We start from the raw sequence: 13,758 nt of genomic DNA, 5'->3' as shown, positions 1-13,758 counted from the left end.
TTTTTTTTTTTTTTTTTTTTTTTTTTAGAAAAGCACTACCCAAATAAGGCTGTAGCAGTGGGAGCAATGAAATGACTCTGTTTAACAATAGTGTAATGTCTCATTTTCATGAAATCTTCAAAAGCAAGCAAAAGCAAGTGTCATTAGATAGGGTCCTTGTTAAAGTTGCATGAAAAGAAAAAATATTCCATTGAGCCAATAGATAGCAGTGATTCTGTAAATGATAGTGAAAGTTGTCCTACATAACAACCTTCCTCTCTCTTATCTTCCCTCACACCAGCCATGCTGCTTTTCAAAGGTAAGTGCAGGTTGTTTTTCTTTATATTTTATATTTTAAGTCTTTGTATTATAGTATTGTAATTTTAAATGAATATTTTGGGGTTGCAGAATGAATCTGAGTTTCCATTATTTCTTATGGGAAAATTCACTTTGATATACAAATGCTTTGTATTCCAAGAATATTTCCAGAATGAATTACGCTTGTAAACCAAGGTTTTACTGTACTGTATTCAAAATACAGAACAGTTTGCCTTCAGTTTTCATCATCTGGTAATCATCTTATTAAAGAAAGTCAGATTAGTTTTAGGTACTACTTAAGAGCACCTCATGCCAACTCAGCTTTCACCAGCTATGCATTGGTTGCAAATGGGTAAGGATAGGGATATAGTAATTTAAGGAAATGAAAAACGAGTATGCTATTGGTTAGCTGCTCTAGGTAATTGTGGTAAATTTGTCTTAAAGTAATTATATTGTAAAAGTGACGTATGATTAAATTCCCACAATGATGGAAAAGCTTTGGAACATATCTTCTGTTATGCTTTCTACATGACCAAATGCTTCTATGTGCACTTTCTTAATTTAAAAATTGTTTTTATCTAGGTCCTTGGCAGGATGGGAAAGACCTGTGAGATGAAATACAAAACGCTGGACAGCCCTTTGGGGAAAATAGAAATATCTGGCTGTGAGCAAGGACTGCACGGGATAAGGCTGCTCAGCCAGAAGTCCTCTAGCACTGAGTAAGTGTGAGCACCACTACTGACTGCCTGTGAGGCATGGGCTAAAAGCATGGGAAGGAAATGCAGTAAATGTGATTTCTGCTTGTTTTCCATTGATTGCAGAGTAAAGCAGACCCTGACACTACCAACCACAAATATTAGTGTCTCTGAACATGGTCTACTCCGATTGTCCTCTCATTATCAGCCGCCATGTTCTGCCAGGGAATCCTCCATCTCTGATTAACCACACGGATATAGGTTTTGATTAGTAGCTCTGAGACATTTGATTTATCTGCACTTCTACAGAGGAGTTGATTGATTATGAGCTTTGAGCACTTTGATTCCTGACTCCAGGTGACGTAGTAGGGGAATGTCTCTGGAAATTTGGTAATCAGGAGGTGTGTGCCCAATCTGGATCTTAAAAAAATCAAGCTCCATCTTCGGTCTGTCAGGAGCTGTTAGACGAGGCTTGCATGGATGTTCTGGAATTGCTTGTGAGGAGCTCTGTGGCTTTCCTGGTGGCGTGTGGAGCTGTGGGTATGCGTGTTGTGAGCACAACTGCCAGGAGAAAAGCCCCAGAGTTCTTTCCAGGGCCACTGAGAATATTGCTGTTTCTTTGCAAGAGGATATGTTTTTCTCTTTTTGCATGATCCTGACGATATTTCTCTAATTGTAAAAACATAAAAAATTTAAAGCACTTCTTAATGTTTTGTTCTGAAATGTAACATTTAATTTCCTCCATTCATTGATTGTGAGCAGTTGTATTAAAATTGCAGTTCTAGTTATTTCTGACAGAAGGAAAAAAAAAACACCCACTCCTATAGTTGGTGTTTTTCTTAACTGGCTAATAAACACAATGCCAAGAACATTAGATAAAGAAAATACATAAGAAACATAAAAATTGATTTTAATGGACCCCTGTCAGAGACAGCCATAATGAGCACAAGTGCAGCAATAAATATCAGCATTCCCCTCCACTGTCAGGGCTTTTCCTGTAGAGCTGCATGTTACAATCAATATAGTCTTTTTTGAGACTAAAAAATAAGCAAACCTTTGAACTGTATGAATACTCTCTTCTCAGTTTCTACGAGAACCATCTGGTTGTGGTGTTCAGAAAATCACAGGCACCAAATAATTTGTAGGGAAAAATGTCATTTTGTCTCTTAGCATGTTCAGTTGCACAATAAATCATAGAAATTACGTGTGAGGTTTTTTCTTTTGGTGAAAAAGTAAAGGTACTCCTTACAGCAAATTGGGGGGGAAACCCCTAAAAAGTTTGCATTATAAGATATTTGGTTTATTGCCCATTATGGATCATATAAAAATGGAATGAAGAGGCTTAATTTTGAGTTCTTAGTTTGTGAATTGTCTGAAGTTAGAATCAGATTCAGTTGTGAAAGCAACTACCAAATAATAACCTAAATAAGATGCAGGTGACATCTGTCAGGAAGGTGTTCTGGTAGTGAAAGCAAAACTATGGCATGTGTATTTTTTTAAGGCAAAAAATGTTAATATATGAGTTGTATTTTTCTAGGCTAAAGCCTCAGTATTCAGGTTTAATTGCAGTGTTGGCACGTTACAATCAATGCGTGGGTTTGGGATTGCAGTTTGGGCACTCAGTCTCTATTTTAGTGTATGTACTGCCGAAGCAAGTACTGGGCACTCAGTCTCTAAAGGATTTGCTATCACTACTCTAGAGGCTGGAGTCTTGAGAACTTTGGGTAACTCAGTGGTCTCCCAGCTTTCCTCTCTGTTCTCCAGACTGAGACCCCTGCTTAGATCTAGAACAGCCCAGAAACTTCCCTCGTGTGCCTTTAAGTCAATCCTGTCTGTGGGCTCTTGGTCAAAACTCTTTGGGGTGAAACCGTGTTGTAGACATTCCTTTTCATTTATGTTGAATAAATGCCAATGTGGGGAATTACTGATGATTATTTATTTCACTTGATAAAGAATTTGCCACAACTTTCCCCAAAGTTCTGTCATTTTACCTGTAATGTGTGAAAGTTTTCATTGCCAGTACTTGGTATTGTCAGGTTTTAAAATTGTAATCCTTTAGGTGAGTATGAAACATTAACTTGTTGAGGCTTCTAATCTTCACTTTCAAATCTTTTGCCCATTTCTATCTGATTTGCTTAAGTTTCCCTTGTTATTGGTTGGTGGATTTGAATACATGTCCTTTGCCAGAAACATGAACCAATTTTTTTCACGGTTGCTTGAATTTTTGTTTCGGTAATAGTGTCTTTTGATGAGCGTTTCAGTTTTAAGGAAGTCAACTTATCAGTTTTTATCTTGACTTTGCGCAAGTTTTTGTCTTCTCTAAGAAATATTTACTGTGATATCACCAATATATTTTCCTACAGTTTCTTTTAAGAACTTTATCTTTTTAGTTTTTTATGTTTAGATATGTGACCAATTTTGAATTACCCCTTAATGAGGCACAGTTTTTTTTTCCATATTGTTATTCGGTTTAGCATTTGTTGGGGGTGGTGAACCCAAAACTTTGCTTTCTTCATTGACTCACTTGATGTTTTTGACAGAAGACCCTGTGTCAGGTCTTGTCCTGGGAGCCCTGTGTGGTTCAGCTGGTCTTGTTTTGTACCAGCTCCATGCTGATGTGGCTACATAGCTTCAAGGTAATCTTGACATCAAGTAGGTTGGGTTGGCCCTTTAACTGCCATTTAAAAAGGTTGTTTGGGCTTCTAGGTCACTAAGTTTCTCATTACTTTGAATTAAGTTGTCAAATTTTGTGGAGATTCCTGTTAGGATTTTGATGGGGAGATCTGTGTGTCAGTTTTGGGAGGTTGACATCTCGATATTGAGTTTCTTAATTTGTGATAATGATTTATGTATATGGTTGTGAGTTCTCTTTTATTTTCCTCAGCAGTGTCCTGTAATTTCCAGCACAGAGACATTGCATGTGTTTGGTAAAACTGATTTTTAAATACTTTATTCTTGAGAGCAGCCCCCTTCCCCCATGATTTTACTTTCTGCTGTTTATTCAGCTGGGGTCCAAAAATATTAAATGGAAAATTACAGAAAGAAGCACTTAATTAGCTGTGAGATGCATGGCATTTGGTGTTGTAAGATGAAATCTTGGCCCATCCCACAGAGATACATATTATCCCTCTGCCCAGCATATCCACACTGCCTATTCATCACCTCATAGCCATGTCCATTTTCAGATTCACTGTCACAGTTTTCACAGCCTGTGTTCAGGTAACACTTATTTTACTTAATAATAGCCCAAACCATAAGAGCAGTGATCCTGGCAGTGCAGGGATGCTTTGCAGGAGCCTCTTATGCCACAGGGGTCTTGAGCAGAGGATCCTACTGTTACCCTTCTGTGTGATTCTTGAATCCGGGAATCGTTTTTATTTCCTCCAAAGCCTTGTTACTTTCTTCAGAAGATGAATTTCAGCTTGACCACTAAAATTCCCTTTGCACTTCTGTACATGTCTAATTCCTGTTCTCACATTGTAAGTATTTCATTTACCTGTGTATATGGCTTCATGCATTGACTACTGTTTTCTGTTTTCTGTAGGTTGCATTAATGAATGACCTTTTTATTCCTAAAACATCACCATCAGTTTAGAAAGTGGTACTGTAAATGGTTTTAGTTTTGTAAATTCCTCCCCACATCACATTGCCACTAATGACTGCCATATACAAGAGCCTGTGGGCTTCGTAGGAGCTGGACTGACCTCCTCTACCCCCATGTTATCTGCCTCTGCTTACTGAGTTTTAACTCATTCCTTTACCCCACAGTGTCTAACATGTAATGAGAAAGTTTGTGATACATATGTTTATTTTCCTAATGTTATTTTGATGCTTGTTTAGAGTTCCATAAAGTTGTCTTCAGTGTTTGATGTGAAAAAATAGATTGTAATGTAAGTATGAGCCAGGGCCATAGAAAAGGAATAGCAGATGAACTGTTGGGTCTTGGGTGCTGGAGGGAATTGCATGTGGCTCATCTTTCATGTATCAAAGATTTTTTTTTCATTTTTCTCATACAAACCTTTTAATAAAAATATACAGGTACAGTACTGATACAAATTATGTAACCTAACCAAAATATGAACTGTAAAATTGTTTGTGTCCTAAAAACTTTGGCTGTTTCCTACTTTATAGGACTTACTTGGTCTTCTTGTGGCAATGATTCATTAATGATGAACATCTGCCATTCTGTATCGTGCCCTGGCCAGCTCTGGTGCAGAGGCTCGGTAGATGCATTCAGATAAGGCCTTCCTCTCCTCCAAGGGCTCAGCTGGCCACACAGGGTCTCCTGTTCCAAAGGCTTGGCTCTTTTAAGGATGAGGCCACCCCTGCATGGCCTCATGCTATTCCTGGGAAGAGACTCATCAGATGCCATCAGATGTGCTGTCATCTTTTGTTCTGCACATGTGCCAAAGCCATTGTCATGTTCCAAGATGAAGACGCCTTGAGATCTTCAGAAGGAAAGCAAGGCTCATGAAATCACTTTGGATACTTCACTTTCAGCAATAGTTTTTAATGCTTTCTGCATGCATTTGCTTCTTTCCTTCATGTGTGTTAAGTAATGAAGTTGGACTTTGAGAATTATGAGCGCCCTAGGCTGGCATGTGACTACTGTGTGCTCTTCTACCTAGAGAACTCTCTGCAGGGCAGCCTGATGAGTTTTAGCTGAAATGGCTCCTTAAGATCCACTGACTTGAAACCTTACTGAGAAATTCATAAACTTGGTCAGAAAGACAGATTGAGAAATTTAATACAGATACTTGCAGAACTTTCTTACAATTGATCTGACAAGGAGGAAAGAAACTTCTCAAGGACACACCCTAGCCAAAATCCCATCTGAGGGTAGCTTTGCAGGTTTCTTACCTGCAGCAAGTTCAACTATCTTGCTTCGGTAGCTTGAAATATTGGTTTGTGTTGTTTATACTTTAAAATGTAATTATATTACTTATAGAGTACTCCTTAAGGAGGTCTCTGGAGTAAAATAAATACATTTCTATGAGGAAGACTTTGCCAGCTCTCCTTAGCTTTGCAGGAACTGTCTGGGCTTTAAAAGGAGCCAAGGGCTCCTATAAGCTGGGGCTATCTGCTCTGGCACCTGGCTCTATTCCTGATCTGTGAAGCCTGCCACAGTGAAGGATTGTGCTTTTTGTTTGACTGAGAGGGTTAAATTCTCAGTAGAGGATAGGGAGTTATTCTTGTGTGACTTATGTTCTCAATAACACAAACTGTGAATCCATTTTACTCTATGGTGAACACTTACAGCGCTGTGTCCTTTAGCAATGGACTGTGCCTTTGTCTTTCAGGTTGATGGCTTGAAGATTAGAGAGGAAGCCCGGTGTTTATTCTCTGTTCCACTGATTTTTGTGAGGGATCCCTCATTCCTGTGCCAAAAGGATCCTAGGGAATGCAGGCAGGGTTGCATGTGAGGCCTGCCTTGCTGGGGCAGCCACTCTAGGCCTCAGTCCGGTAAAAGAAGAAAAGAAAAAAACGTGGGCCAGGGATTTAGCTCAGTGGTGCCGCTGCCTGCCTCACAAACACAAGGTCCCAAGTTCAATCCCAGGTACCAAAAAAAAAAAAGAAAGAACATGATCTACTTTCACTTGAATTTATGGTGAGAAGACTGTGGTCCTGCATACCCAGCTCTTTCAGCCTTAAGATGGTGCTTTGCCGTGCTCCTGGGCAGTCATGTTATGCAGATGAGATATAGATAAAAATCTTTTCTGCAGTAGTAGGAATTCTAGGCCCCAGAGAATTGACTCCTGCATCTCAGGATAGTGCTGCATAGCCACTGAAGGATGTGGGGCATCAATTGTGAAGTTGTATGGCTTTTGATCTTGAAAATGAAAACCATGCATGCCTTCACAGCTTTTATCCTCCTGACTTGTCTGTCCCCTACTCCCTAGTTTCTTTAGAGCATGTTTCATTGGCTCAGTCCTTATCTGAGGTTGGGATAGAGGATGATGGAATGTGTCAATGGAATGCAGAGTCTTTATATTCTGGACCTATCTCAGATAAAAAAAAAGAGATAGCCTAAAAGTTTTAGTTCTGTCAACTTTATGGCTGTTTTGGAGGCAGGATTGGCAGACTTGCATGCCTGTGTCCATGAGTCAGAAGCAAGCCGGTTCATTTAATTCTGAGGCTGCCAGGATCCTCTTGGAAAGAGGAAGAGGATAGTTGAATGACAGCTACAAATGTGTGGGTCCAGAATACGAACCAACTGTCAGCCCAGTATTTTTTTTTTTTAAGTTTCCAACATTGGAAGCGTTAAGTGCACTTTAGGGTAACAGAGGTAAATTGCTGAGCTTCAAACAGGGAAAGGTGAATGTTTTTGCCTTTGAGGCATGTTGGAATAAAAATCCTTAAATCCCTTGCACTTAACAGTAAGCCTTCTTTCGAAGGCGTTGGACTTCACTGCTGTCTGCTTCTACATTGGAAGGATGGCAGCTTTCCCGGGAGGTGCCTGTCTCCTTGCCATAGAAAGCCTTTCCCTTTTATCATGAGGAGGACACATGGAAGTTGGCGCAGTCCAGCCCTAATTAGGGCTTATGCTATGCGATACTTGGTGAACTACAGAAAAAAATCGTCAGGTGGATGGATCATCATGTGCCAGTTCTACTGCAAGTCATGGTAGCCAGCCCCTGCGTTTGCCTGCAGGTTATGGGATATCATGTCCTGGCTAAAATGCATATCTCTCTCCATATTCTGTCACAGCAGCAGCTTTCACCCTAAGAGAAGGATCCAGTGTTGTGCCAAGGCTTGTGGGGATTGGTAATGTGTAGCCAGTGCATGTTTGTAACCATGTAATGGCCATTTCTGATGGAATTAACCAAGACAACAGTGCCTACCCCAGTGACATTGGTGGCCTTCTAGTATTGGTTCTTTCTCATTGTGTGCATTTAGAACAGGCCTAGAGTCGATGGCATGATCACAGCCATCCAAACAAGTGAGCCTTCCTGTTTGGTGTCTGCCGCATTGGGTGTGGCCCGTAGTTGCTCCACCTCACCCGTGTCACTGCCTATCTCTCTTTGCCTCCTCTCACAGTCACTTCATCTGATTTTCTGCTTCGAATTATCTGTGGGCTTAAAAAATTTCTTAATAGACTTGTTCAAATTGTATGGGAAATGAAGTTAAATAAATCCGTCAAAGAAAAACAGTGTGGCATTGATGCTCATACAGTATTGTAACATCTTGGAGCTATGTTTGTTTCCTCCTAGAGCTGTGGGGGGCTGCAGACACCAGGGAGATGGGGCTTGGTGGGGACAGGCATCTCCTGGGCAGTACCAGCCCCATCTAGGAGGTATCTGTCACAGCACTGTATCGTTGGTACACTGCCGTAAAGTTAGTAGTAGCAGTATTATTTTATCCTTAGAAATGGAAGTGGCATGAAGAAAGGCTGGTGTTGGTCTCAGGATAAAGTTCTGGGAATGAAGCGAATATTCCCTCTACTTTACTTGAGTTTTACGTCTGACTGTTGTGTGGATCTGACTTTCTTCCCCTGATGAAGATCTGCTCCATACCCCTCTAACCAACTGTTAATGAGCCACCGGGAGCGCCAGGCAGTGCTGTGCTGGGTACTTGAGTGCTGACAGCTGGCAAAGAGAATGTCCAGTTTGGAAACTCAGGCCCTAGGCTTACTGTTGTGTGAACAAAAGAGGTACAGCAATTTGTCCTTGTGAACGTGCTTGCCCACTTATCTGTGTATGTCACTGTAAAACCACAGCACACACAAAGCTTGTCAGATGGCAGTGTGCTTATTCTGTAGGAAAAAGCTAAACCTGAGCAGTAAAGGGGACTCAGCCACATTTCTGTGTCTCTAGATACCCTCTTCTGAGCCATGGTGGCACCTCCTGAGTCTATGTCCCTCTTCCCCTATAAAGCACAGCTTTGTGGTATGGATGACTTAATGTTTTTCCTGGGATTTGTTTTCTAGAATGCTTTTTTATTGTTCATATATCTAATATCTGATATTTAAACTGTCTATGCCTAGTGAATAAGTTTTGGTTTTGGTTTTGAAAATGTTAATATTGTTTAATCTCCAAACTCTCAAAATATGCTTGGTTTGTAACATTTATTTCCTTTAACACTGGATCAGTAATTAGATCAGCTCCTTGATACTAATGTAAGGATAGCTCTTGCATGCAATCAGTTTGAATTTAAGTTGAGTTGAAGGTTAAATGAGTTTAATTTTTGAATTGAACTGAAGCGTTGTCTTGTGGCAGGCAGATTCATCTAGAATTCTTATTACTAGTTGCTCTATCAAGTGACAGATGTGTATCTTTTTGTCATAAAAATTTTGGTGAATAAATTTAGGATTCAGCTAGAGTCGTCATTTATTCACCATTTTCTAAATATTTGAGTGCCCTGCCATGTGTCACAGACTGTGTGACAATGTGGAGCTGGGTGCAGGCGATAATACAGATGGAATATGCAGCCCAACCTAGAGGGAGGCCAAGAGCCTCTCAGGAGTTAGGTGTTGGGGGACTGTGAGGTGGCTTGTCACATGGTTGTGGAGATTGTTGAATTCATCAAGATGGGACATGGTGCAGACCTGAGCCTAGAGCTCAAGCAGTAGAAATGAGTGGAACCAAATGAGATTTGATATTATTTGACAGTAGACCCAGCAGCTCTGGCAGCTGACTGGCCTGAGGGCCATGGAAGAGGAGGGCATGTTTAAGAGGATGTAGGCCTAGGCTTGGACAACTAACAAAGTGTGTTGCTCTACTAGGACTGGGGAAGAAGCAAGCAGAGGATACCAGGAGAATCCAAGAAGGCTATGAAAGGATAGTTTAAAGAGCAGGCCTCAGAGGGGCTTGAAGAAAAATAGAAAAAAGTAGATGAGAGAAGAGAATAGGGCAAGAGTAGAGTCCCAGAGGCCAGCAGAGGGGAGAGGTGGGTATGTATCATGAGAGATTGCTTTGGGATATCATCTCCCTCAGGGGACTGTGGGATGTATAATGTTGACTTCAAGTTTTCTTCAAGCCCTGAAGACAAGGTTTCCGTGGCACATTTGAGACCAGCATGCTCTACCTGACTGTTTTTGCTGCTTTGACTTTGGATTTATTTTTTTTTTATTTTTAATGTTTTTTGACTTTGGCTTTAGAGTGTCAGCTAAGTGGTATTTGCTGGCCATAGATCTGAAGTGGAAATGGTTTAATTTCCATGCAATACCAAATCAAACACAACCGGGATGGGCCTCACCTATAATGACCTGTGGTGGTATCCTTATAAGAATGCAGCCCACACTGTCCACTGGCTAGGACTGGAGGGTCAGGAAGGAGAATGTGTCTTCCCTTAAGTATAATTCATTGTGTTTGAGAATTCTGTCTTCTCCTCCCAAGCCCTACTTCAGTCACCTAGACTGGGCTACATTTTCTAAGTAGAACTGAAATGTTAATCATGACTCAAGGCCCTTGAGAGGGGAGGGCTTGCCTCAGGGATCCTCCTATCAGGTCTCCTCTGTTTTGACCAAATGTCTCCAAGAATTGCAGTGTACACCTATCCTTGAACAGTCCCGCGAGGCACCCTTATTCTTTCCTGCCCACCGCACACTCTGCACGTGTGTTTTGTGGATCAGTGGGTGTGTGTACTGCATAACTCAGCTTACGTGCAGGTGCAGAACAGTTCTATGGAAGAACATGGCCCTTCCCAGCTGATACTTAGCTTAACTTTCAGCACCTGCTGACAGAGTATAGACTCATTCTGAGTGTGGAGGATTATAGTTTTCTTGCTGAGAGTGTTCCTGATGGACTCTATGTTATTACTTCAAATCTGTTTCTCCTGTACCTTCTTCCAGAAAGTTGTCCTTCCTTCCCTCTTTGCCCAGCATGGGTGGAGCATTTAGATGATGCCCTCACTCTGCAGCTCCCTCTTTGTGACCCTGGGAGTGTTTGTGGCCTCTGATTCAGCAGCATCTTAACCCTCAAGTGATGGAGTAGCCTTCGACTCCATCTGCAAGACATCTTCAGAGTCTGCTGTGCTGGTCAGGTGGACTGGGCAGTGATGAGGCTGAGACCACAGCTCTGAGAGTTGTTTTGTCCCTTTGGAAGTTCTTCATCTCCCCACCCATGCACTGGTATGGGTCCTCCAGAGGGAAGTTCTTGTGTGTGGACTGTGCACATTTGGCCCAAAGTTTTCCACCAGCTAAGTGTGGAATATAGACAAATCTAGAAGGATGCAGCTATGAGGAGAAATGTGTTTGGTTGTGGGGTTTTTTTGTTTGTTTGTTTGTTTTTGGTACCAGAGTTAAGACTCAGAAATGTGTTTTTTAAGAGAGCCCATTACAATAGGAAAATACAAATTTGAGTTGTGCTGATTATTTACTTTATTTTTCCATTGCAAGTATGTTCCATGTAGATGGTGTCTATAAAAGCATATACATACATATATTAGCATTTTCTAGGAATGCTTGGTCTGCTACTTTCATATCCTGTCCACTAAAAAAGTATGTACTTCTCCTGAGGAAGAAGACATTGTTTTTCATTCTTCTGAATTATTACATACTTGAAAAGTAACCTCCTCCAAATAGTGGTTTTTCCTTTGTAAAAATCATCTGGAAAAATACTGAGCTTTCTGATCTTTATTTCATCCAGTTCACTGATTCTGTTCAGAAGAGTTATTGTGTAACCAAGCACTGCTTTTATTAAAAAGAACTGGGCCACTTATTTCCTTCAAAGTCTTTGGTGTGTTTAATTCTTCCCTAGGTAAACAAAAATCTTATTGAGAATAATATTTCGTACCATGACACTGTCCATACCAGCAGTGGTTCGGAGCACCCTGTGGTGTAGGTGCTGGGCTGGTGCATGGGGAGGGGAGCTCGACTCATGTCAGGCTTTGAGGAAGAGATTGGACATGAACACAAATGAGTGTGGTGCCTGGGAGGTGAGAGATTGGGGTCTGATGTGCGGGCCTACTGGTACCTTTGGGTGGAAAGGACTTTGAGGAAGCTAATACCTCTTTGGCTGTTGAGGTTCCATGACTTCTGCCCCAGTCTGCTCACAGATTCACCTTCCTGCTGTCCCCTGGGGGTCTCTTTCATCACTTCCTATGCAGGTGCCAGCCGTTTCTTGAAAGAACAGTGTCTTTTGTTTACACAAAATAGTAATGTGAGTGGGTCAGGAACGTGATGAGGGTGCTCACTCACAGATGGCAGTACATTCCAAGTGTATCTCTGAAGGGTACTTAGGGCCCCCTAAACCATTAGATGGTCAGAACTGTGAGGGACCATGGCAGCATCAAGATCAGCTCTACTTGTCAGATGAAGACACCAAAGCCCAGCTCTTTGAGTGTTGTGCCAGGGACTATGCCTAGAGATTGCTGGGCCCCTTCTGTCCTGGAAGAAGTTCTCTGGTGAGGGCTCACCCCCAGGTGGCAAATCACTTCTTGGTCATTATGTATATTCCAGGTTGAGCTGCTGAGTTTAATTGGACAGTTTCTGTTCTGTGTGAGGACAGTGGTTCCTCTGGATGACATCTGGGCATTCCCAGTTGTCTAAGGGTTTCTCCAAGCCAGCATTCACTCAGGTTTCTCACATCTGTTGGCGAGAGGTGTGAGTAGTGGTGACATACAGGAAGAATTAGAGGAGACACTGCCATTAAGCTGTGGTGGGTGTGGGAGGGAAGCCAGTCATGCTGGAGATCACGGTGCCCTGCTTGTTGTGCTCCTGGGAGACAGGATGGCAATTGTCAGGCAGGAAGAGGCACAGAGCTTTAGTGGAGCTGGCTGAGTCTTCTGGCTCCAGGTACCAGATATCCTGTAGAAGTGAAGCCAGAAGTAGATGTGGAAGCACAGAACAGAGGGGCCTGACCTCAGGGCACTATAGGTTGCCCCGTTGTGGTGCAGTTACCACTATAATTAACACAGTGAACCATGGCTAGCTGATTTTTATCAGAATTTATTCATTTATTCAGTTCAGTAAATATGTTGAGGGAAAGAAATGAATGCTTTTATCTTTTCAGTATGTTAACATCATTGCAACTTCTGTCTCTTTATTGCCATGCTGCTTCCTTCTGACAGATAAACTGCATTAGAATAAGGACAGGGTTTCTCCCTCAGACTTGTTTATCCATTAAATTAATTTATTCTTCAATTCTACAGCCTTTCTTTTCCAACTTTATCAGGCTACCTCCTGGAATCTCTTGTTAAAGAGATAATTAATCATGAGATATCCTCTGTTTTTTTTACATCTGAGTTTTCAAGAGCTCCCAGATTTTTATTACCTAAAGGTCCATCTGCCATAGACATAATGCCTTCAGCAGTGAATTGCCTTCTAGAGAAGAAGTTGACAAATATCTTCATAGTTATATCTTTAGCCTTAATATCTGAGGGCCAGAAGGGTGTTTGGGATTTATAAAGTTCCTGAATTTAAAATATAAGCAACAAAATTCTCAAGATGGGTCCCCATCTTCATCTGTTATTATAAAATCTTAAAATTACTTTAGTATATGATATATGAACAGTTTTTTTTCTCTTTTTGACAAGTTATTTCTGAAGAAATTAGTTTGCATGAAAAGTTACTGCCTGTGTGTTGTAGCTTGTGTTTGGATGTCCCTCCAAAGCCTCAGGCTTTCTCAGAGGTGGCTAAATCTGGATTGTGTGATTCACTCATGGTGGGACTAGGCCCCACAGCACTAGAATTAAGGGTGTGAGTGCTACCTGTCCTGAATAGGCTGAATAAGATAAAAGGGACCAAAAGACTGTTAAGGCCCCTTGTTACTTTTGCTGTTTCCATTGCCATGACCTGTTGTCCCTCTGCCACCTTGCCTTGGAGCCA

The 13,758-nt window shown here is 41.4% G+C and overlaps 1 protein-coding gene across 7 annotated transcripts in view; it reads left to right on the top strand.

The window, feature by feature from the left end:
• The window catches only part of Mgmt (O-6-methylguanine-DNA methyltransferase), a 280,232-nt gene that overhangs the window by 65,547 nt on the left and 200,927 nt on the right, over positions 1-13,758 (top strand). For 6 of the 7 annotated variants that reach the window (XM_033761355.1, XM_033761354.1, XM_033761353.1 and 3 more), the window contains one exon: positions 880-1,016. In XM_033761355.1, the coding sequence (XP_033617246.1) occupies positions 892-1,016 (125 nt within the window). In that variant the 5' untranslated portion in view covers positions 880-891. Of the gene's footprint in view, positions 1-280; positions 299-879; positions 1,017-13,758 lie in introns of all 7 variants that reach the window. The other variant, XM_033761357.1, reaches the window with a different exon arrangement.

The sequence above is a fragment of the Fukomys damarensis genome, unplaced genomic scaffold, assembly GCF_012274545.1.
Source record: "Fukomys damarensis isolate Sample0158 unplaced genomic scaffold, DMR_v1.0_HiC HiC_scaffold_8, whole genome shotgun sequence".
Taxonomy (NCBI): Eukaryota; Metazoa; Chordata; class Mammalia; order Rodentia; family Bathyergidae; genus Fukomys; species Fukomys damarensis.
The sequence above is the reverse complement of the archived record's forward strand: the minus strand, read 5'-3'. Positions and strand labels throughout refer to the sequence as shown.